This window comes from Oryctolagus cuniculus, chromosome 11 (assembly GCF_051225735.1).
Source record: "Oryctolagus cuniculus isolate XC-2025 breed Fujian yellow rabbit chromosome 11, ASM5122573v1, whole genome shotgun sequence".
Lineage (NCBI taxonomy): Eukaryota > Metazoa > Chordata > Mammalia > Lagomorpha > Leporidae > Oryctolagus > Oryctolagus cuniculus.
In genome coordinates, this window is record NC_142877.1 from 107,857,941 (window position 1) to 107,882,815 (window position 24,875).

At 41.1% G+C, this 24,875-nt stretch overlaps 1 protein-coding gene across 5 annotated transcripts in view; it reads left to right on the plus strand.

Annotated features, from left to right (window-relative positions):
* Positions 1-1,332: 1,332 nt before the first annotated feature.
* The window catches only part of WASHC4 (WASH complex subunit 4), a 68,698-nt gene continuing 45,155 nt past the window's right edge, over positions 1,333-24,875 (plus strand). For 4 of the 5 annotated variants that reach the window (XM_051846047.3, XM_051846048.3, XM_051846049.3 and 1 more), the window contains exons 1-13: positions 1,333-1,516; positions 4,760-4,899; positions 8,411-8,464; positions 8,546-8,611; positions 9,609-9,654; positions 10,083-10,150; positions 15,006-15,088; positions 17,520-17,562; positions 17,976-18,079; positions 18,684-18,804; positions 20,519-20,642; positions 20,747-20,874; positions 21,629-21,789. In XM_051846047.3, the coding sequence (XP_051702007.3) occupies positions 1,456-1,516; positions 4,760-4,899; positions 8,411-8,464; positions 8,546-8,611; positions 9,609-9,654; positions 10,083-10,150; positions 15,006-15,088; positions 17,520-17,562; positions 17,976-18,079; positions 18,684-18,804; positions 20,519-20,642; positions 20,747-20,874; positions 21,629-21,789 (1,199 nt within the window). In that variant the 5' untranslated portion in view covers positions 1,333-1,455. Of the gene's footprint in view, positions 1,517-4,759; positions 4,900-8,410; positions 8,465-8,545; positions 8,612-9,608; positions 9,655-10,082; positions 10,151-15,005; positions 15,089-17,519; positions 17,563-17,963; positions 18,080-18,683; positions 18,805-20,518; positions 20,643-20,746; positions 20,875-21,628; positions 21,790-24,875 lie in introns of those variants that run through there. The other variant, XM_051846052.3, reaches the window with a different exon arrangement.

Genomic DNA, 24,875 nt, shown 5'->3' on the forward strand with positions numbered 1-24,875 from the left:
GGAAAAAAGTCAGCCAGCCTTTAGGCACTGCCAAAAATACATTCTGAGTATTTTGAAGTTGCTGTTGGCTTTCTCAAACGCTCATTACAACTGAGCACGCCAAAGGAGCAGGGCTCCATCTGTGTCTTCTGTTTTACAGTCTCTGTGCTAGCACATGCCCGGTATCTCATGGGCGTTCAGTAGTTTCCCCAGTGCACATTCAACGGTCCCAGGAGAATGCTCTTCAAGAGACCATTTACTTGGCACAGGTGCAGCTGTAATGGGGTTTCATTGTTGAAGACTCAAACACTTAAGCTGACACAACGAAACTCAGACGTCCACTTTCAACTCACCAACACATACTCTTTCCGGGGGACCCACTGTCCTGTCTACTGCGATTTGAATTCTCTTCCTCTGCGACTACACACGTACAGCCAAATGCATTTAAAGAACTTACAAGCACAGACGTAGCCACCAATACACACTGTTCCGCAGCTGTCTCCTGTGGGTTCTTCTTGCCCCCTGTAAAACCTCTCTCTCCTATGAGCTCTGCAGTAATTCCTAGTCTGGCTGTGTCGAGCTTGATGTAATTACTCCCTCTTGATGGGCACGCAGTTTTCTATTAGTAGCTACTGAAGCCACATAGCAACCAACATGCCTGTATACTACGAATCAGGAACGCAGACCCCCGTGGGCAGGGGGAGCATTTCAGAAGGGACTCCAACAACGCCCCGTTCCTGCCACCCAGCTTATATGGAAGGACCCAGGGAGCAGCAGGTGGGCGTCCAGGGGAGGGCGCAGGTGAACGCCAAGGGGAGGGCGGCAGGAGGGCGCCCGGGGTGGGGGGGCGGGGAGACAGGTGAGCTGCCAGGGGAGGGCGGCAGGTGACCACCAAGGTGAGGGCGGCACAGGCGGGCGCCCAGAGCAGGGCAGCAGTAGTTCCGTCCCTCGCAAGGCAAGGATCCGCACAATCTTGTCACAGGGAGTCAGGTGCTCGGGGGCTGGCGATGCGGGCTCACAGGCGCGGGGGCTGTGCCATCCTCCAAGCCTACAAGGTCTGCGAGGCCCCCAGCCCTTTAATTCTGCCCTTTTGTCGCTGTGACCGAGGGAGCAACTCTTCCCACCTACGAAAAATTGCCTCCGCACCGCAGGGCGAAATTGAAGGCGCGGATGACCTGGCACCAGAAGAGTAGGGAACAGTGGCGAGGCCCGAACCCCCGGCGGAGGATGCGCTCGGGGACCTCCACCCTAGCGGCAGCGTCCGGCCCCCGCGGAAGACTCGCTTTCCCAGCGGCCCCCGCGGAAGACTCACTTTCCCAGCGGCCCCCGCGGCCGGAGGGGGCAGCGCTCCCGGCCGGCCCTCGCGCGCGCGGGGGCGGGGCCGCGGCCGGAAGTCACGTGCGGTGACAGGCGCCGGGGTGAGGCTGCTGTCGCTGCGGGGCTGGTCGGGCTGCGTCTGTGGGAGGCGCCGGGGTGATGGCGGTGGAGACTCTGTCCCCAGATTGGGAGTTTGACCGCGTTGACGACGGCTCGCAGAGTAAGGCAGCGTCGGGGCGAGGGCTGCGGGAAGACGCTCCTCCGGGAGCGCCCCTGCGGGAGGGCTTGGCGTCGCGGTGACCGCGCGGCCGTCGCGTTATCCCTGGGGATGGGAGAGGGGCGCGCCCTCCGGCGTCACTTTCGGGGTCGGGGGTCCCAGTCATCCGCCGGTGCAGCCGGCACGGGTGGGGCCTTCGGGTGTGTCTGGGGTGCCGCCGGCACGCGCTGGCCGGGCGCGCCCAGGGAGGCCCCGCAGCCCCCGGGGGAGCCCGGGCTGCTCGCGTCGCTGGCTTCTCGGAGCCGTCGGTGCTAGAAGAGGCTGGTGTCCGGGTTCCTGTTTCGGTTTCCTGTTTTTCTTCTTTTCCTCCCAATCCAACTTTTGGAAGTTCGGGTGTTTTCCGCTCGCGATTGTATAGCCGTGGAAAATCCCGAGCGAAAGAACTCATCTCCTGGACGTCGTTTTTATCCTCTTCCAGACATTTTATTTTTGCTAAGCGGAGTCTTTCGGTGATGTCCTGCAGTTGCCGCTGGATCTGCAAAAGTTTCAGATCTGACCGAAAATCTTCAGTTTTGCTTCATAAAATGGAATTGTCTAATTCGAACTTTCAGGAGTCCAACCAAAGGAAACAGTCATTTTCTTTCAGCTCAGTGTAGAGGCTACACTGAGATAATTTAATGAAACGCTGCTTAAGATGAATGCAAATTGGCAATCTGTGTCTGATCTTTGTCATAGTATCTGTGTTAGCGTTAGATAATTCGGGGCGTGTTTGTGAATTTTTGATGCATAATTGTCTCTGAAAGTTGGAATGTCATTAAAATTCGAGATGAGTTTTGCTTGATTTTGCAAAGACTAACGTCTGCAAACTTACATGTAAGTTTTATTAGCCAAGGGTGAGCTACATCCAGGATGGTTTGCAACTTTATGTAAAAAAAAAAAAAAATGTAGGTGGTGGTAAACTCTTCTGTGGAGAGGATTCTGTGTTTACTGTTGCAAAGGGTGCTGCACCTCAGGCCCTGAGGTCCTTTATTCGAGTGGATTGGAAACACTGGAGCAGAGATTGGTTAGTTGGGTTGGAAACTGGATGGACTTCAGAGCAGGAGGATCTGATTTACCCAGCAGACATTTTCTACACAGCGAGGCTGTGCTGGGTATTAGGGATGCAAAGATGAGAGACCAGAATGCAGGGTACAGGGAGAGGTAAGCTTGTTAAATAGGTTTTTGGCATCTCTTGAATTGCTCTATAGTTTTATTTCAAGTCTCAGTTTTACTTTTTGTCAATTTTCCAACCACCCGTCAGCAAGGACTTTTAATGTTAATACAGGTTTGCTGTTGCTCGCTTCCTTGAGAATCCCCTAGAAGATTCTGAAAGAGTGATTTATTAGCATGTTCTCTGGTGTTGTCTTTAAGCTCTTACTTGCTGGTCAGGTGCAGCTTTGGCTGGTCATTTCCCTAGGGTTCTGAGAATCTTCACTATTCTTACGTTAGCTGCAGGAAAGAGAAGAGTGTTCACCTGTTTTGTATCTACTTTCCGTTAATTTTTGCGAATCACATCTAGACTAAATGTGTTCCCAACTGGCCAAGATTAATGTTACAATCGTGAGATAGACCGTTAATGAACCAAATGGATTCACCTGATTGAGAACGGGCTGTAAACCGAGGGAGGATAAAGGATTAAGTCTTTATACTTTTATACAGCATGAGTCAGAGCACACTTTCTTAGTTGCTTTGCACTAATTTGAAGAAAAATTTTTCTTTTTTAGACGACAAAGATTAAATAAAGTTAGTCATGCCCATAAAGAAACTGGTTGGAGGAGGCTGGCGCTGTGGTATAGCGGGTAAAGCCTGCACCTGCAGCGCCAGCATCCCATATGGGAAAGAAAGGCCGGCGCCGCCGCGGCTCACTAGGCTAATGCTCCGCCTTGCGGCGCCAGCACCCCGGGTTCTAGTCCCGGTCGGGGCGCCGGATTCTGTCCCGGTTGCCCCTCTGGATGGCCCAAGTCCTTGGGCCCTGCACCCCATGGGAGACCAGAAGAAGCACCTGGCTCCTGCCATTGGATCAGCGCGGTGCGCCAGCAGCAGTGTGGCGGCCATTGGCGGGTGAACCAACGGCAAAAGGAAGACCTTTCTCTCTGTCTCTCTCTCACTGTCTACTCTGCCTGTCAAAAAATAAATAAATAAATAAATAAACGAAGGAAAGAAACTGGAGTTGAATTTGTTGCCTTTGGGAATAAGTAATGAATTCTTATGTGTAAAGTGAAATATTTACTTTGATTAGTTTTGATGAATAGTCATTTTTAAAATCCAGTTTTTTTCAATGACTCCTTAAATAGTCTTCTCTTAATGTGTAAATTCTGTCCATATCTGGACAGTATTCTGTATTCAGTCAATGTTTGTTTTATTTGTTTTTAAAGATTTATTTATTTGAAAGGCAGAATTATAGAGAAGCAGAGGTAGAGAGATGTCTTCATCCACTGGGTCACTCCCCAAATGGCCCGAATAACCGGGGTGGGCTGAGACAAAGCCAGGAGCCTGAGGCCTCTTTGGGTCTCCCACATGGGTGCAGGGGCCCAAGGAGTTGGGGCCATCCTCTGCTGCTTTCCCAGGTACATTAGCAGAGAGCTGGATCGGAAATGGAGCAGCCAGGTCTTCAGCTGGCACCCATAATGGGATGCTGGCACTGCAGGTGGTGGCTTTACCTGCTGTGCCACATCGCAGGCCCCATAGCCAATGTTTATTACTGGCTCTTTTGGCCTGATTATGGTTAAATGATTAAATAAATATGTTGGTAAATATAGGCATTATGGGAATGATTATTGTTATGCTGAAGATCTGAAACCTCCATTTTAACAAAGGTTAGTTTATTGAAGCAGTTTACTGTGTATAGAAGCAACATTTTAAAGTACTAGTTCTGTGACAACACAGATTTTTACACCTGCGTATTTTTGGGGGGGAGGGTAATAAAGTCATTTAGAACTAGAACATAGAGACATTACGTTGTCTAAGGCATTGTCCAGACAGTTACATGGTAATGGGTTGTATGGGCTACTGCTTTTAAAATTATTTAATGTATTTGGAGAAGATGGAACACTGCATTATTGTTTAACTTTGAAGTTTTTCAGAAGTTCCTACCTTCCAAAGTAATAATTAACAATGCTTTGTTGTGACTTTTGAGATTATTTGAAGTAAATGCTCTGTAACTCATTTCTTGAACTTACCACATACCGTTTTAACATTTAAATTTAGAAATTCATGCTGAAGTCCAGCTTAAGAATTACGGGAAATTTCTCGAGGAGTATACGTCTCAACTGAGAAGAATCGAGGATGCGCTTGATGATTCTATTGGAGACGTCTGGGATTTCAATCTTGATCCTATAGCATTAAAGGTTTGATTGAAATTTCTTTCTCTTTATGTTTATGTTTTCAGGACAAACTAGATCCTCAAAGCAGCTTTTTAAATGGCAAAATATTTTTACTTGAAATCTAAGTGTTAAAAGAAACTTGGAAAAGATTTTAATTTCGTTTTCGTTAAGCCACCTAGGTGTTTTTAATTTGCTATTTTTTTTTTTAAAGAATGATAGAGACTCAAAGCCTTTATTGTTAAAGAATGGCGCAAAGTCCAACTTTTCAAACTGGCCTTTGTTTTTTATCATCAAGAAGAAGAGGACAGCTGGATAGAATATTCAGGCTTTTATTTGTTTCTTATTGAGGTTATTTTACATACATGGAAATGCATGGATTTTAAGAATATTGGTGAAAGAGTTTTGCCAGACATGCATACCCATGTAACTCATATCCCAATTAAGATGTAGTATATTCTCATAATTTCCAGAAAGTTCTGTCCTGCTATCTAGGTGATCTTGATGTGTGAGTACTTTTTTAATGTGTATAAAATAAATCATTCTTACTCTGTTTCCATTGAGAAAGTTCTTAGTCTGTCATTGAAACCGTGGTCTATTATTGCTTAAATAATAACTGATATTTTCTGAACACTTACCACATAACTTGACATTGTCCTGGGATGACACGCATTGACTTTGTTAAGATGGTGTTTCTGAGTTTCACGTATCACTCAGTTCATCCAATCAAGTTGTACAACTCAGTGGTTTTGATGTTTTTACAGAATTGTTCAACCATTACCATGGTCAATTTGAGAACATTTTTACTACCTAAAAGAAAGAAATCTTGTACCTATTAGTAGTCCCCTCACTTCCATAAGACATGCCATGCCAACACTTACCAGCCCTAGCCAACGTCAGGCCTCTACTTTCTGTTTCTGTGGACATTTCTTATAAGAGGACTCATAGAATATGTGGTCCTTTGTGGCTGGCTTCTGTCACTTAGCATATTGTCTCAAAGCTCATCTGTGTTGGACCATATGTCAGCACTTTGTTTCTTTTTCTCTTGCGAAGGGCCAGTAAGACATTTTATCACAGGATGTTTATATGTTTTAGCTTTCAGTAATGGCAGTATTATGCCCCATGTACTGTCCTAACCAATTTCAGCAAGGAAGGTCCTTATTCTAAAAGCTGTAGGACTGAGAATGAGGTTAACTTTCTTTTGTGGAAACTTTTTATTGCTCATAAATACTGTCCTTTATACCTAAACATTTCTATCTTGAATTGGCCCAATTTAAGAGATTACAGCCAAAGTTTATTGATGTAACTGTATGTTGATTGACTGTTAGGGTGTAGTACTCTGACCATTCTCTGACAACATGAGAATTGAAATGACAGAGGCCAGCGTTGTGGCATAGTGGGTAAAGCTGCCACCTGCAATGCCAGTATCCCATATGGACACTAGTTCGAGTCCGAGCTGCTCCATATCTGATCCAAAACCTTGCTAATGGCTTGGGAAAAACAGCAGAAGATGGCCAAAGTGCTTGGCCCCTGCTCCCCATGTGGGAGATGCAGAAAAAGCTCCTAGCTTCAGTCACTGGCTGTTGCAGCTCTTTGGGGAGTGAACCAGCATATGGACGATATTTATTTTCTTTTTAAGATTTTATATATTTATTTGAGAGGTAGAGTTACATACAGTGAGAGCGAGAGACAGAGAGAAAGGTCTTCCTTCCGTTGGTTCATTCCACAGATGGCCGCAACGGCCGGAGCTATGCCAATCGGAAGCCAGGAGCCAGGAGCTTCTTCTGTGTCTCCCATGTGGGTGCAGGGGCCCAAGAACTAGGGCCATCTTCTGCTTTCCCAGGGCATGGCAGAGAGCTGGATTGGAAGAGGAGCAGCAGGGACTAGAACCAGCGCCCATATGGGTTGCTGGCACCACAGGCAGAGGATTAACCTACTGTGCCATGGCGCTGGCCCAGGACAATCTCATCTCTCCCTCTCTCTGTAACTGACTTTCAAATAAATGAATCTTTAGGAAAAAAAAAAAGAATTGATAGATTTTGTCCTCCAGTCTATAGTCTGTAGGATGTTTATAGCGTATGATTTTAGGAAACCCGTGTGAAGCTCTCTGGCTCCTAGCTTCAGTTTGGCTCAACCTTGGCTGTTGGGGCCATCTGGGGAGTGAAACAGTGGATAGAAGATCTGTCTCTGTCTCTCCTTCTCTCCCTATAATGCTGACTTTCAAATAAATAAATAAATAAATAAATAAATAAATGTTAAAGCAATGTGAAGCTTTGTGGCTTTTAAAGCATTATTTCTATGAATAACCTGACCTGTTTCAACTTTGGAGCTTTTTTAAAGACTTGCTCTTGGACTATAAAGGACCCTTTGGTCATAAAAGTGTGTTTGCCTCAACTCTTACTTTAGTAAAGAAACAAAATCATCTCTCACAATCTTCTTCTACAGAAGGGTTCTTTTATCATGCACACCCATTTGCTTTATCAGGAACCTCTTTGTAGTTCCATTGTTGAGGAATTATTTTATTATATTTGCTTTTTTTTTTTTTTTTAAAGATGTATTTATTTGAGAGGCAGTTACAAAGAGAGGGAGAGCAGAGACTTTCCATCCACTGGTTCACTCCCCAAATGGTCACAATGGCTGGAGCTGAATAGATTCAAAGACAGGAGCCAGGAACGTCTTTCAGTCTACCGTGTGGGTGCAGGGGCCATCATCCATTGCTTTCCCAAGCCATCAGCAGGGAGCTGGATCAGAAGAGAAGCAGCTGGGACTAGAACCAGCACATCTATGGGATGCTGGTGCCTCAAGCAGATGCGTAACCTATGGCACCACAGTGCTGGCCCCCTCTTTTTGCTCTTATGCAGGATTCTTTGCTTAGTATTTTGGGAAAATCACAAACTCAGGCAAAATCTCTGTAAACAGAAATTACAATCTAATGAGAAAGGGTGTATATAGTGTACATTCTTGGAAACTGTTAGCATGTAACCAAAAGAGAACTTAAGATTTCACTTAATCAAGCTATGACTTATAGATGAGGGTCAGAAAGCCTTTATGAAAGAAGTGGAAATTGAGCTAGCTTTAGAAGGTAAGTAAACTGGACACTGTTGTGTTTCTGAAAAGATACTTGTTCTTTATCACTTATTTTTATCCTTTTAATTATAATATCTTATTAAATATATGACTGCATAGCAAATTCCAAAATCATGCAAGGTCTTTTACAATGGTCATAACTAATGAAGCTTAGTAATAGTGGTATTACCTTTTTACTTTGCGTTTTCTAGCACTGCACTCATAATGAACAACCTTACACCTTAGAGGGCAGCTTGACTGTGTCATGTTGGGGCCACGTCTTTCTGAGATTGTTTGGTTTCCTTATTGTGTTGCCTAGTGAGGTGGCTTTGGACATAATGGTTGATGTGGTCCTCTTGCTGAGTGCAGTATCTTAAAACAAGTTTAATAGAATAGAACTGTCTCAATCTGTATATTTCAAATTTCAGTGACTTTTAAAAAAATAATTGTTGTTTTCCCTTTGTTTCTATAGCTTTTGCCTTGTGAACAGTCTTCCCTTTTGGAACTCATAAAGACTGAAAACAAGGTACAGAATCCTTAATCTAAAAATGTCTTAGTTTACTGTTATAATTTGCTTTTTTAAAAATGTTTTTTCTCATGAAACTAGGTCTTAAACAAAGTCATCACTGTTTATGCTGCACTTTGTTGTGAAATAAAGAAATTAAAATATGAGGTAAGACTTTGTATTATTGTCTTAAAACTTTAAACAGATAATTGAAAAACACTATGTACCTGGAAGTGCCCTAGCAGTTAGGATGCCTGTGCCCCACATCAGAGAGCTTGAGTTTGAGGCTGAGCTCTGGCTGCTTGCCTCCTTGCTGTAGCTTCTGCTGATGCAGACCCTGGTAGGCGGTGGTGATGGCTTGAGTAATTGGGTTCCTGCTACCCACTTGGGAAGCCTGGATTGTATTCCTGGCTTTTACCCTGGCCCGGGTGTGGGCATCTGGGGAGTGAACCAGTGGATGGCAGTGAGAGCTGTCTCTCTGCCCCTTAAAAAATTTTTCTTTCAATAAAACCAATATAAGCTTATATATGCCCAATGTAGAATAAATATTTATTGAATGATTTACTTAAAGTAATAGTAATACTAAGGATGCAGTTAACAGTAGTACTACCATTCATAGAATATGTACTGTGTGCCAGAAACACAATTCATGCTTACCATGACCCAGAGCGTACATGAGGCTTAGAGAAGCTGCCACTTGCGAAACATTTTACTGGTAGTGATTGGTTGAATCTAGATCTGCCACATTTGCTTTTGTATATAGAACTGAAATTTTAAAAAGCTGTGAATATTTAGTGTGTGCTTTTGTTTATCCTTACTTAAAAGCCATTAAAACTCAAGTAGAAATGGTAAAGCATCTTTTTTCCCCTCTTTGATACTATGTGGTTGCTCTCTCTGTTCCCTTAACTAATGGGAGGATGTGGGACCAAGAGGGTGATCAGTTAAGATAAAGGAAAGGCTAAAGGAGCCAAGATACCTCTTTGCATATCAATTATATCTTGGTTACTTTAAGGATAAAATGAATTTACTTATGTTGTAATCAGTTTTTGAATTTAAATGAATTTGTATATAAATGATAGTCATTTATTAAGTATAGAGAAATAGGAGAGACTAGTAATTTGAAAACAATAACAATCTTTGAAATTATTTAAAATTTTTTTAACAGGCTGAAACTAAATTTTACAATGGTCTCTTGTTTTATGGAGAAGGAGGTAAGTTTTAAAATTTCAGAATTGTAATGTGATGCCTTTTTTACGATTGAAATGAACAAAAAATAATAGTACTACCGCTGCCATGATTAAATAATGTATTAGTGTGAGAAATAATCATTCCAGTTTTTTGTATATTTGGTTAAATGGGTGGAAAAACTGAGTGATGGAGCAGCAGTGGCTTCATTTGTGATATTTTCATAGGTTACAAAGTATTGTAACTAGATGAGATTTTTCTTTGAATTCATTAATGAAGCAGGTAATTACTTTTAATTGTGTGATTAATGATTATTTCATTTTTCTCTTGCATGTAAAAATTTCGTTTTTAATGTTATCCACTTTAGAAGATGTTCTAGTGAAAAACACTTTTTCAGTGCTGATTGAGTTTAAGTTAAAAATATAAATAAAATTCTAAATGTTGTCTTTTAAAGCTACAGATTCTAGCATGGTGGAAGGTGATTGCCAGATTCAAATGGGAAGATTCATTTCATTCTTACAGGTAACTGAATTTTACTTTCTATTGAGGTTTTTGAAAAATTTAAGTACATTACATAATCTTTAAAATTCTGAAACCTTTAGATGCTAAGGATGCGTACTCAGAGGGTAAGACACTAATTAACATTGGATTATAGTTTAGGAAATCATAACTCTTGAAAGATGTACTTGCCTTTTTAGGGAAATGGGTATAAAAATAAGTTTGTGTAATTTCATTAATGGACAGTATTTCATCTTGGTTTTTTTTTTTTTTTAAGATTCATTTATTTGAAAGAGTTGAAGAGAGAGAGGGAGACCCAGAGGGGAGGGGAGAGAGAGAGAATATCTTTTATCTGCTGGTTCATTCTCTAGATGGCCACAAAGGCCAAGGCTGGGCCAGACTGAAACTAGGAGCTTCTTCCAGGTCTCCCACATCAGTAGCAGGGGCCTAAGCACTTGGGCCATCTTCTGCTTTTCCCAGGCCATTAACAGGGAGCTGGATCACCAGCACACAAACCGGCACCAAATGGGATGCTGGTGTTGCAGCTTTACCTGCTTTGCCAAAATGCCAGGCCTGTCCTCTTGCCTTTGGAAGCATTTAACTTCATACCAGTAGGAAAAGACAAATTATATCACGAAAAGTTAATGGTGAGGATTAAGCTTTTACTTGAGCAATGTCTTTTTTTTATTTTTTAGATTTATTTATTTACTTGAAAAAATTATGGAGAGAGAGAGGGAGAGGTCTTCCGTCTGCTGGTTCACTCCCCAGTTGGCTGCAATGGCTGGAGCTGTGTCAATCTGAAGCCAGGAGCTTCTGGGTCTCCCACATGGATGCAGGGCCCAAGGACTTGGGCCATCTTCTACTGCTTTCCCAGGCCGTAGCTGAGAGCTGGATCAGAAGTGGAGCAGCTGAGACTGGAACCTGCACCCATATGGGATGCTGGCACTGCAGGCGGTGGCTTTACCCACTACACCACAGCGCCGGCCCCAACAAAGTTGTTAAAAAGCAGCATTTGGGGCCGGCGCTGCGGCTCAATAGGCTAATCCTCCACCTGTGGTGCCAGCACACCGGGTTCTAGTCCCGGTCAGGGTGCCGGATTCTGTCCCGGTTGCTCCTCTTCCAGTCTAGCTCTCTGCTCTGGCCTGGGAGTGCAGTGGAGGATGGCCCAAGTGCTTGGGCCCTGCACCCGCATGGGAGACCAGGAGAAGCACCTGGCTCCTGCCATCGGATCAGCGCGGTGCGCCGGCCGCAGCAGCCATTAGAGGGTAAACCAATGGAAAAGGAAGACCTTTCTCTCTTTCTCTCTCACTGTCCACTCTGCCTGTCAAAAAATAAAAAATAAAATAAAAAGCAGCATTTGATGCATCTAACAGAACGTTTGTTTATATATGCTTTCATGACTGCAGACTTTTTTCTTTTACTTAATTTTATCCAACAATAACTGCTGTTCCCCAGCTGTAGTAAAAATAATGCATGTACAATAAGAAAAAAAGCAAACATCGGAGATAGGGAAAGCACAACTGTGGTTCCCGCCTCCCTTCTGATTTCTGGGTACAAGATTTGATAAATGTCATCAAGTCAGGCTTAAAAACGTTGTTCACACTTTTTTACTATTTTTTGCTTGTTAATTTACCTAATTGAAGTCACGTTGTTAATAATACAGTATGTGAATTCAAGATCCTCTCTAGAAAACAAATTATAGAAGATATTTTAAAAGCTGTGGAGTTCAGAGGATACAAAGTAGCTGCTCTGGTTTGAACAGGATATGGCTGCACAGAACCCATACAGATGTTTAAAGTTTAAACCCAAAAGTCTTTTGTTAGTGTTACTAATGGGTTGGAAAGGTAATCCAGTTACACTGTTTAGGAGGTGGGCATAGAAGGAGGTGGGCATAGGTTGCTGGAATGCACACTTAGAAGGTAGTTCTCCTGAGAGGGTTGTTCATGAAAACCCCAGGCGGCTTCATAAGTTCCAGGTATTTATAGTAACAAAAAGCCCATTAATAAAGTAGCAAATACTAGCAATAACAAGGTTGGAACTCTAATTTGCAACATAAAAACTTTAGATACTAAAAATGTCCTGCATTTGGGATTTGTACTTATTGAGTAGATTTCACCTGTGCTGTTACCACAAAATTAAAGATAGGTAGGGGCCCGCACTGTGGTATAGCTAAGTCACTGCCTGTCATGCCGGCATCCCATATGGGCACCAGTTCTAGTCCTGGCTGCTCCATTTCCGATCCAGCTCTCTGTTATGGCCTGGGAAAGCAGCAAAAGATGGCCCAAGTCCTTGGGCCTCTGCACCCATGTGGGAGACCCTGAAGAAGCTCCTGGCTTTGGATCTGCCCAGCTCCGGCCATTGCAGCCATTTGGGGAGTGAACCAACAATGGTAAATCTCTTTCTCCCTCTGCCTCTGCCTTTCAAATAGATAAATCTTTAACAACCATGTGAGATGATGGACATGTTAATTTGCCTCACTATAGTAACCTGTTTACTATTTATATGTAATTTAAGACGTGTATACCTTAAACAAACACAATAATCATTATTTTTTAAAAGGAGGGAAATTTAATACAGAGTTGATTACACAGGAGTTGGAGGACTTGAAGCTAAGAAAACACGGAGGTATTCTGGAGGAAGCAGACATACTTCCTCATCTGGGGAACAAAAGGGAGAGGTTGGGGTTGCCAGAATCTGGAGCTTGGAGAAGGAATCCCCAAGGACTGACACTCAAGCCTGGGGCAGTGACACTATGCAGCTGCTGCTCGCACCTCTGAGCCTGCTGCAGGAAGCTGGTGCTGGAGCAAGCTGCACTGCTGAGTCAGGGTGAGCTGTGCCTGCCTGGATTGTGTTGACCAGCAACAGCAAGAAGTAGATGTGCTTTCCCTGCCTTTTGGTCTCCCTTTAGTGCCACATTTTGGCAGAACCTATCAGGAATAATGGTGTCTAAGAAAGGTAGTTTACAGGGTCCCAATGAATGTGTCAAATTAATCTTTCAGTTTTATTACATTTTACATTTCTTATTTTAAGAATATTTTATACTTAGTATGTGTAAGTTTAGAATTAATAATGACTCCTGATAAATAGAACCTTTTACAATTATGTGATGACTCTGTTAAGCTGTGATAATTATGTATATTATATATAATTGCACAAATGTATGTTACTTACACAGATTGGGCATCCCTAATCCAAATATAGGAAATCTGAAGTGCACCAAAATCTGAAACTTTGAATGCTGACAGGATGCCACAAGTGGAAAATTTCATGCTGCGAAACTTTGTTTCATGCACAAAATTAATAAAAATACTGTATAAAATTACCTTCAGGCTACAAGGAGTGTAAGAAACAAATTCCATGTTTAGTCTTAGGTTCCACCCCCAACATACTTCATTATGTATGTGCAAATATTCTAAAATCCAAAATACTTCTGATCCCAAATGTTTCAGATGAGGGGTATTCACCCTGTTTAGTAAGTAACTGCAATAATCCTAATAAAGTCTGTTTTCATTTGAAAGTAATATTGCTTCTCTTTTTTCCAGTTAATATTCATCTTTTTCCATTCTTTCAAACTTTCAGTGCCACAAAATGTTATGATTTAGTTGTGTTTCTTTGAAATTGCATATACTGCCATGCACTGTGTAGTGACGTGCTCACTGATGTACTGCATGCATGAGAGCAGTCTCAGATTCTGTACCTTGAAGGTATCATAATTGTCTTGTGTAAGTATCGTCTTTTACACAACAGGGAAGCTGGCTGAAGACATCTTTCTCAAAACATGTCCCTGTGGAGAAGAGATACATGGCTGTATCTGGGTCAATGAAGGCACTCATTCCCAAAGGACTGCTTTTATTACAGTTGATAACCTCGGTCTATTAAGTGGTTAATTTATTGTGTTTTTGATGTTTTTTTTTTTTAAATAAATCTGAGTTTTTCTGCCTTTTTATTTTGTGCCTGCTCTGTGTTCTGCATTTTTTGTATTTTACTCTTGTTAAACTTTTAGAAGTTTATTAAGACATGTAAAATGAGAGCTGATTAAGTTAAATCAGAATGAATTATTTTTCATTGTCAAAAACTTTAAGTTGTTTTTGGATCTCACAGCTGCGTGAACATTTCATTTTTAAATATTAGACCAGTTATGTTTTTGAGCCTAGTATAAATTGGAAACTGTTATTGGTGCAGAGAATAACACTGCACAAGACTGACAAATTCCTGTCCTCATAAGGCTTAACATTTAGAATAGCCATAGATTTCATGGGATTTCAAATGTTCTACTTACAAACTTTTTATACATCTTAAAGTTGAGAGTGTCTGAAAAATTTTCAGAAGGCTTGGGACATGGTAGATGTGAGTTAATAAATGACAAACATATCTCTGGGATAATGGATATTTCATCTGCTGTGTGCCACACCTGTTTATAGATATGATTAAAGATCATTGAAGCTATTTGATTGTGACTTTTTTTTTTAAAGTGACTTCTGCAAACTCATTCCTCTTACATTCTTTATACAGTGGCAGTCTGTGAACACCTTCATCCATAAAGATACTCATTTAAGAACAGAAATTTACTGAGAAATGGTTGAGTGTTAACTACTGTGTTAGGCAGTGCACAAAGGAATGAGATAGTCCCTGCCATAGGAGTTACATGAGTAACTGAAACATCAGACTTCACATGGAGTATGAATGAAATGCAGTAGGAACCCTGGGCATGACCAGGGTTGCAGAAGCTGTGTTAAATGTTGATTGCTTGAAGTTGGCTGCTAGAGATTTGACTGAAAAATGATTTTATTTTTTGTTAGAATTATTACTGTAAAAGTCAGTCAAAAATGGTGATATTTAAAAGGCAACTTTGTAACATACATTCGCCTTGTCATTTCAGGAACTGTCCTGTTTCGTTACCAGGTGCTATGAAGTGGTGATGAATGTAGTCCATCAGTTGGCTGCCCTCTATATCAGTAACAAGTAATGGATTTTTAGAAATATTTTGCCTTTATAGTAGAGACGTAGGAAATGTTGTTCTAATATTATCTAATCACCTGAAAGCATTTTTACACTTGATCTTGGCCAAAGGCTGAGAAGCAATTCTGAAATCATTTTTATTCACTTATTCATCCCTTCAGCATTCCTTGAACACTTGTGATGTTTCAAACACTACTCAATATATATATATATATTAGATATATATATCTAATACCTAGGTTAATAAGGGTGACTGAACCCATTATCTATTGACAGAAAAATGTTTTTTTTTTTTTTAATTTTTTTTATTTGACAGAGTTAGACAGATACAGAGAGAAAGGTCTTCGTTCCGTTGGTTCACCCCCTAAATGGCCACTATGGCTGGAACTACGCCTATCCGAAGCCTGATTCCAGGTGCTTCTTCCTGGTCTCCCATGTGGGTGCAGGGGCCCAAACACTCGGGCCACCCTCTACTGCCTTCCTAGGCCACAGCAGAGAGCTGGACTGGAAGAGGGGCAGCCAGGACTAGAACCCAGCATCAGGCGGAGGATTAACCAAGTGAGCCATGGCGCCGGCCCAACAGAAAAATCTTGAAGAAATTTGACCATATAGAAAAAAAACCTAATATGGAATTAGTACATGTACCATGTTATCGCTCTTTTCTTTTCCCTTACTCAATAAAAACATATGAGACTTTTCTTAAAAATCAAAATTCTAGGAGGTAGAGCTAAAAAGTCTACACAAAAAAAATTTTTCATTCTGAATTTTGATGTTTGGAGACCACTACCCTAGGTGAAGAAAAATGTCCGGCGCTGGCACACCGGGTTCTAGTCCCGGTCGGGGCGCCAGATTCTGTCCCGGTTGCCCCTCTTCCAGGCCAGCTCTCTGCTATGGCCAGGGAGTGCAGTGGAGGATGGCCCAAGTACATGGGCCCTGCACCCCATGGGAGACCAGAAGTACCTGGCTCCTGCCATAGGATCAATGTGGTGCGCCGGCCGCAGCGCACCGGCCGTGGCAGCCATTGGAGGGTGAACCAACGGCAAAAGGAAGACCTTTCTCTCTCTCTCTCTCTCTGTCCACTCTGCCTGTCAAAAAAAAAAAAAAAAAAAAAAAAGATTTCAGAATATCCTTGCTGTTTTTATTACCACAAAATAATATGTTACATTTGATTACTCCTTTATCCTTAAATCTTTCCACATTTACGTTTAATTATATCATTGCAATAACTTTGTTTAGGTGTGTGACTGGGGGTTCTTCACAGTGGGAAGAGATGAACCAAGACCCAAGGGAGTGATTTGCCAGGATCCCTGAGCAGCCGGCACTGTTTTTTTGGTTACCAATGTACTGATGGTTATTTAGTATATAGCATGTTGTATCTCAGCTCTTCATAAACTGGAGGATGCGGTTGACTCTTCTCTTCTGGTTTTCCTCTGAGTTTATGTAGTCTTTTTATTTTATGTATTTGAATGTCAGAATTTATATATATATATATATATATATATATAGAGAGAGAGAGAGAGAGAGAGAGAGAGAGAAAGGGAAGGGGAAGGGGAAGGGGAAGGGGAAAGGGAAAGGGATATCTTCCATCTACTGGTTCACTCCCCAAATGGCCAGACGGCTAGGGCTGGGCCAGCCAAAGCCAGGAGCCAGGAGCTTCATCTGGGGCACCCGTGTGGGTTCAGGAGCCCAAGCACTTGGACCATCTTCTGCTTTCCCAGGATTGGAAGTGGAGCAGCTGGGACTCAAGTTGGCATCCATGTGGGAGGTTGGAACTGCAGACAGCGGCTTACCCCACTACACCACAGGGCTGACCCCTGTGTTTTGTCTTTTCATGAGAGCTGTCCTCTTGGCAGGAGAGAATGACCGCACAGCTCCCCTACCTCCTGTAGTACCTGTGTGTGATTCTGAGAAGGCCCCCTTGAGAAGATGACATTTATATGGATTTTGTCTTTAATTTTTTAAAATATGCATTCTGTCTTTTGGAATCATGTTTTAATACACAATCTTAAATGACTTGTTGAGTAAATAGAATAAAAGTAAAATTGAATTTTTCTGGTGACCTTTGATTTTGGCATAATCTTAGTATGCATTGTTTTTCAGTTGGGGTGAGTACTGAAACCTAACTGGAGAGAGGACTTGTTCCCATTAACAGTTTGTGTAGGCTGACAAAGATTCTAAATAATTGAAAAATTCAGTGGTTTAGAAAGATACGATATATATCAGCTTTGTTTTCCTTTCTCCATTCCAAGATACATCTTTTAGATTTAAATGAGTAAAGTTATCCATAGGTCACGTGGCATTGTATCTCTACCCATGAGTTGGTTTAGGCAACAGCAGATGGAAGACCTCTTTCTGTTTCTCTCTCTGTAGCTCTGCCTTTCAAATAATTAAATCTTAAAAATTTTTTTTAAACTTCAGTTTATTTTTTTAATAGGATTGCACCCAAAATTATAGAGACAACTGGAGTTCATTTTCAGGTAAATAATTTAACTTGTAAAACTACTTTCTACTGTATTTTATTTTGCAATGTTTGGGGAATGCAACTATAGGAAGACTCTTAAAGTTTTTTTTTTTTTTTTTTTTTTTGTAAAGTTGATTAAGCATTCCTGATTGCTGTTCATATCACTCTTAGTTTTTCTCATTAGTGGCGCAGTGCACATTCTTCAAATCGTCTCCTTGGAGAGTGAATCAAATCTGCAGTGTCACTATTAAGAAAGAAATAATGGTCAAAGGCTAATAGTCCATTTGAGGATCAATCCTGTAGCTTAGTTAACTGATCTATCCCCCAGCTTTAATAATTTACTAATTAGCCCAAATGGGTTCTTTTAAAAAATCCACATGGGGCTTCTAACGAGTGACTAAATGATAATCATTAAAGGTTTTTTGACAGACTATGTATGAGCACTTGGGAGAACTGCTAACAGTTTTGCTCACCCTCGATGAAATCATTGATAATCATGTCACCTTGAAAGACCACTGGACTATGTACAAAAGGTATACCAACTACAATGTTTTTAAATACTCTTAGTATGTATGGTTAATATGTTAATATTAGTAAAAAATAAAAAAAAAAGTAATTCAGATCTCTCAGGAGACCTGGTGATCTAATAGGAGGAGGTCATGTCAGGTGTTTTTATGAAGACAGTAACAGTTCTTTAATTTCAGGGGATATTGGCTTGAGAGTATATGATATACATGTATAGAGCATCCTTATTCTTAAAGTGTAGTAGAATGTTAATTTGCCTACCCTAGGACCCAGATTTACTTTTTCCCTTGGGTTCTATTCAAGTGACAGTTTTCTCTTGAGCTTGGTTTATTACATAGTTAACAATAGATAAGGAAAGCATAGATAAAGTACACAATTTTGTTATTCAATTTATAAGTATTCACTAAATACCTGTTATGTGCAGTGCATGAGGCACCTGAATGTAAGATGATACAAGAAAATTGACTCTTAAGATTGCTTTGCTCAAATTTTCAGACATGTAGAGTCAAACAAAAATCATGAAATAAGAGTTTGATTTCTGGGGAAGTTTTTAATTTGCGAATTCATTAAGTAGTAAGTAGGTTTAAATTCTTTCTCTTCGTCTTCTGCAAGGTTACTGAAATCTGTCCATCACAATCCTTCAAAATTTGGAATTCAGGAAGAAAAATTGAAGCCATTTGAGAAGTTCTTGCTGAAGCTAGAAGGGCAGTTACTTGATGGAATGATATTCCAGGTAGGAAGAGTTATATCAGGCTGCAACAAATGGAAAGTAGTTTTAGTTGACCTAGTTTAGAATTACAGAACTTTTCCACCTTGTGCTGTTGAATATGATTTTCCTTAAAAAGTCCTTTGGCTTTGTCAGTGTACTGAAATAAGTGATTTATTTTAGTGTCCAGTAGCAACAAAAATGATGTAGTAATTTAGAAATGATATAAAAGAATAAGAATTAAGAACTAAGGTCTAGGGGCTGACTCTGTGGCACAGCAAGTTAAAGCCCCGGCCTGCAGTGCCAGCATCCCATATGAGCGCCGGTTTGAGTCCCCTGCTGATGGCCTCAGAAAGCAGTAGAGGATGACCCAAGTGCTTGGGTCCCTGCCCCTGTGTGGGAGATCTGGAAGAAACTCCTGGCTTAGGGCTGGCTGGCCCAGCCCGTCATTGTAGCCATTTGGGGAGTGAACCAGTGGATGGAAGACTTCTCTCTCTCTCTCTTTTCTCTGTCACTCTTTCAAATAAATAAAAAAAAGTCTTAAAAAAAGAAGAGAACTAAGGTCTAAGCAGTTACGTTAAGTATTGTGTTTGTTTACCTGTAGATTCAGATTTGTGAGACTACCGTAAAGTCTGGGCTTAGGGGGCATAATTTGGGTCCACACATTTGGCTATTGAAATTTAAATGAACTAATGTCAAATTTAAAAAAAGTTCACTTTTTTAGTCTCATTTTATGTGCTTAACATTTTTTTTAAAGATTTATTTATTTATTTGAAAGTTGGAGTTACACAGAGAGAAGAGAGGCAAAGAGAGAGAGAGAGGTCTTCCATCTTCTGGTTCACTCCCCAATTGGCTGCAATGGCTGGAACTGTGCCAATCCAAAGCCAGGAGCTTCTTCCCGGTTTCCCATGGGATTGGGCCATCTTGTATTGCTTTCCCAGGCCATAGCAGAGAGCTGGATTGGAAGTGGAGCAGCTGGGCCTCAAACTGGTGCCTGTATGGGATGCTGGCACTGCAGGCGATGGTCCTTTTATGTTCTTAATATTAAGCAATATGTAGTTCCTAGCTAAGCTGTCATATCAGCACAGATGTAGAAAATTTCCATCAACATGGAAAGTTCTGTTGCTTTGGTAATTTCTGCCAGAAGTTGCATCATATTCTATTTAAAATGTTTCAGGGTTCTCTTTTGTCTTTGTATGATCACAGTTTTGCCAGATCTCAGCTCTTACTGATTTCAGTTTAACTTCATTAGATTCAGAAGACTTTTGTTTTTGTTACTTGCTTTTTCCAGGAGATATTTCTGTACATGCCGTGTTCAAGTGCGTGCTGTGATCAAGTGCTAGGAGAATAGTTGTAAATCGAAAACAACTATTTTAATGTATAAAGTAAAATTAAAAAGTACTTTCCACTATTTCCTTAGAAATAATTTTTATGCGTTTCTGAGGATCACTGTGAGTATCTCTTCATGCAGAATTATAGATTTGGGATTGAATTTTACTGCTTCTATGTAACTGGTACTCAGAAATGTAAGTAAGTATACATTTCCCATTCAAAAGGCTTTAGTTATTAGATTGGAATGCGCTAAGAACCTGAGCTGTAGTTGATTTAGATACATGGTCATGAGATAGAGTTTTAGTAACAGTTAAATGATGAATGTAGAAGTCTGTCACACACTGTGTTAAAGGATTTAATAGTTTATTGTGAAGAGAGTCAATTTCTCTTAAAATGTTTTCTTATCCAGGCCTGTATAGAACAACAGTTTGATTCTCTCAATGGAGGAGTATCTGTGTCAAAAAATAGCACTTTTGCTGAAGAATTTGCACATAGTATTCGCTCAATTTTTGCCAATGTAGAAGCCAAACTTGGTAATGTAAATTGGAATTTTTTGTTATTGTTGATAAAGTTTGCTTTTCTTTGAAAGCATAATTTAAGTACATTATTCTGCTTTTCTTTGATGCTGTTTTATAAGGAGAACCTTCTGAAATTGACCAGAGAGACAAGTATGTTGGAATTTGTGGACTCTTTGTACTGCACTTTCAAATTTTTCGAACTGTTGATAAAAAGTTTTATAAGTCTTTATTGGACATTTGTAAGAAGGTAAGAACCTAAGACTTTTATTTTTCAATTTGAGGAGATTAAAAAGATTTTGAATTTTATTCCTATTTATCAAAAAAAGTAGTAGTGTTCAGTTTTAAGATTCAGACTTTCCAGAAATAAGTAACATAGTAAATGAAAATACTCCATAAATTCTGTTTCAAATGAATGCATGTGTAGGTGGATATTTTTGGTATTTTTTTCTTGTACATTAACTTTGTATTATTACAATTAGCACTTTTTCCCATCTTATTTTTCCTTGTTTTCCTTCTGTTTTCTTCCTCTTCCTCTTCTTATCCCTCATTCTCATTTTTGGAATCTGTTTGCTATTTCTGTGATGCAATCTCTGGTTTAAAACTTGAGACTTGTTTGTGTTAGTTACGTGGTCATGAGACCTGAGTATCTTTTGTAGTTTGTACACTAACAGAGTGAAAGTAAATTACACGAGGATTCAAGTTTCTGTTTGCTTTTTTTCATATTTGTATTCATCTGAAAATACATGAAAGAATGCGAGGTGTGTGCACACATGTGTGTTGCTTTGTTTAATATGTAGGGAAAATTAAATTGTCATGCTCTGCCCCAGATTTGGAGATACTCTGACTCTGGGCTGTGCTAAGGTACTTGTCTTATGTTTGAATGAGTATTTTTTTGTAGTTATTTTTTTCCTAGATGAATTGCCTTTGTATTGTAGAACTATTAAACAGCTTATTGTTTAGCCTGCATTTATAATATTTCTCCCTTGTCTTTACTATTTCAGGTACCAGCCATCACTCTCACTGCTAATATTATTTGGTTTCCTGATAATTTTCTGATCCAGAGAATACCAGCAGCTGCCAAACTTCTAGACAGAAAAAGTCTTCAAGCCATTAAAATGCACAGGGATACTTTCCTACAGCAGAAAGCTCAGTCACTTACTAAGTATGTTTTATAAACAACCATAATGAAAATATTTAGAAATCTTATACTGCTGGTAAATATGTAAAAAGCATTTGAATTGTCTGATCAAGCCTACTCATCACCAGGGATGAACTGGATAGTCCCAGGAGATTTATTCCCCTCCCCTCCCTATTTTTAAAAGATTGATTAATTTATTTGAGAGTCAGGGTTATGCAGAGAGATGGAGAGACAGAGAATCTTCCCATCTACTGACTTCACTCTAAATGGCCACAATGGCCAGGGCTGGGCCAGGAAGAACCCAGGAGCTTCATGCAGGTCTCCCGTGTGGGTGGCAGGGGTCCAAACACTTGGGCCATCTTCTGCTTTTCCCAGGCCATTAGCAGGGAACTGGATCAGAAATATACTGGCACACAAAATGGCATCCATAAGGGATGCTGGTATTGCAGGCAGCAGCTTTACCTGTGCCACAACGCTGGCCCCTAGAAACTTAGTATTTTTATTTATTTTTTTATTTTTTTAGAAAGAGAGGTCTTCTATCTGCTGGTTTATTCCCCAGATGGTCACAGTGTTGGGGGCTGGGCCAATCTGAATCCAGGAGCCAGGAGCTTTATCCAGGTCTCTCAAGTGGGTGCAGGAGCCCAAGCACTTGGGCCACCTTCCACTACTTTTCCAGGTGCATTAGCAGGGAGCTGGATCAGAAGTAGAGCAGCCAGGACATGAACCGGCGCCCATGTGGGATGCTGGTGTCGCATGCAGCAGGTTTACCCGCTATGCCAAAACACTGTACTCTTAATATTCTTTAACATTTTGGAATGTTGCTAAAAAAAGCCAATATATATTTAGAGTACGTTAATAACTGTAATATCTAAGTTTTGGAAGCTAGGGATTGGTGGTTCCATTTAATCTTACTGGTCAGATCATAGCCTGTGTTTGGTGGTGCCATGTTTTAGAAAGGCAAGAAACTGCAGCGTTGCTGGGTGGAGCAGATGAGACTGTCAGAGGATCTGGAACCATGCCACCCCTTTTAAAGGCTCTGAGAAGTTTGTACAGTGTGGCCTTCGAAAGAGAAATCTGAGGAATGATGTGCTAGGTTTCTTTAGTTATCTAAGCGACATTTGCACTGAAGAGGGGACAGATTTAACCTCTGTGGCTCCAAAGTGCTAAAGGAAAATCAAAAGCTGAAGATGACAGTAATAATAATTGCTAACATTATGGATGCTAATTATGTAGTGGGCTTTATGCTAAAGGCTTTAAACGCATCATCTCTTGTATACGCGAATGGTCTTCTCATGTGGAAAATAAAGTAACAGCTTATGCTTACTGACTGCTCACTGTAAGCCAATTAACTTTTCCTGAAACTTCACACGTATTATCTTTGCTTAGCAGAAAATCCCATGAAGTAGATAACTGTTGTTGTTACCATGTTATGGATGATGCAACTTGGGTACAGAGAGAGTGAATTTGCTTACGTGTAACTAGTAGGTGCAGCAAACTCTGTTGTAGTGATTAAGATTACACTCAGCAAGACTGCATGTCATGTAGGAGTACATAGGTTTGAGTCTTGGCACCACTCCTAAGTCCAGCTTCCTGGTAATGCAGACCCTGAGAGGCAGGGGTGATGGCTTAAGTAACTGGATCCCTGCTACCCAGATTGGAGACCTGAATTGAGGGCTTGGTCCTCCTCCTGGTGTTACAGGCATTTGGGTGAATGAAGTAGTGACTGGAGATTGTTATCTGTCTGTCTCTCAAATGAATAAAATAAAAATTCAACTAGGAAGGGGCAAGGAGAGGCAGTCCAACTTTAGAGCCCAAGCTGTTAATACTATATAAGTTAATACTGTATAATATAAGTTAATACTACACTATATAAGAGTTTATAGTACTATTTTTTTTAATTGTTTTCTGATAAGGAAAATGAGGCTTAGAGAAATGAAGCACTTTGCCAGGTACACAATTGGGGATGTGTCAGAGAGGGGGATTCCAACCAGCATCAGTCCCATTCCAGTTGAATATGCTGCTCTGAGGATGCACTCCCTCTGCTAGAGTTGGCTTGGCAGAATGTGTGTGACAGTCCCAGATACTGCAGGAAGTGAGTCTGGCTATGTGGGAGGATGAAGGCGTTGACTTTCTCAGATGCCTGACGGGGTAAAATCATATTTGTAAATTCTTGGATTCCAAAGACACTCCTGTGGAATCACCCTTGAGCTCTGTGGAGCTGAGAAGGGTAGCTGTCAGGTTTATTCTTCTCACAGTTCTGCCAAAGGAATTCACCCAGTTCAAATGAAATCTGGCATGGGAAGAGGTTGTGGCCAGCATGCGCTGTGTTCTGACTTTATAGAGAAAGTTGAGGGGGTAAGTAAGTAAGTGGAGAAGTTTCCCTTCCTCCACACTGTACACAGATCACTGCTGGCTGCTGCACCAGCTACCTATTTGATTGTGGTCCAGGGTTTATGGTTGTTGCTTTCTACTTTAGTTCTAGCGTTGACACTGGGAAAATGCTGGCTCTAGAGGCTAGGGGTCTGAACCTTTGGCTCAGAACTCAGGCTCTGACACTTAGGTGTTGACTGTGCTTAGTGCTTTCTCTTGGGGCAGGAGATATGTTTTTTTCCTTGCTGTTTTTCCTGTTTATACTTTAAGATTTGTTTATTTGAAAGAGAGAGAAGGAGAGACAGAGAGAGAGAGAGAGAGAGAGGTCTTCCATCCGCTGATTCACTCCCCAATTGGCCGCAACGGCTGGAGCTGCACTGATCTGAAGCCAGGAGCTTCTTTGGGTCTCCCACGTGGGTGCAGGGGCCCCAGGACTTGGGCCTCTTCTGCTACTTTCCCAGGCCATAGCAGAGAGCTGGATCAGAAAAGCAGCAGCCAGGACTCAAACTGGCACCCATATGGAATGCTGGCACTACAGGTGGTATCTTTACCTGCTACACCACAGCGCTGGCCCCACTTGTTTATACTTTGAAATGAAGCTGGCAGTCTGACCATAGCCTTGGTCATTTGGGGGCTCTCTTTGTCAACTGCTTTTTTAAAATGTGAAGCAGTTTCACTTTTTTATGTTTACAAGAATAAAACCATCTGGTGTCTGGATGTAGGAATGATGGGCAAAACTA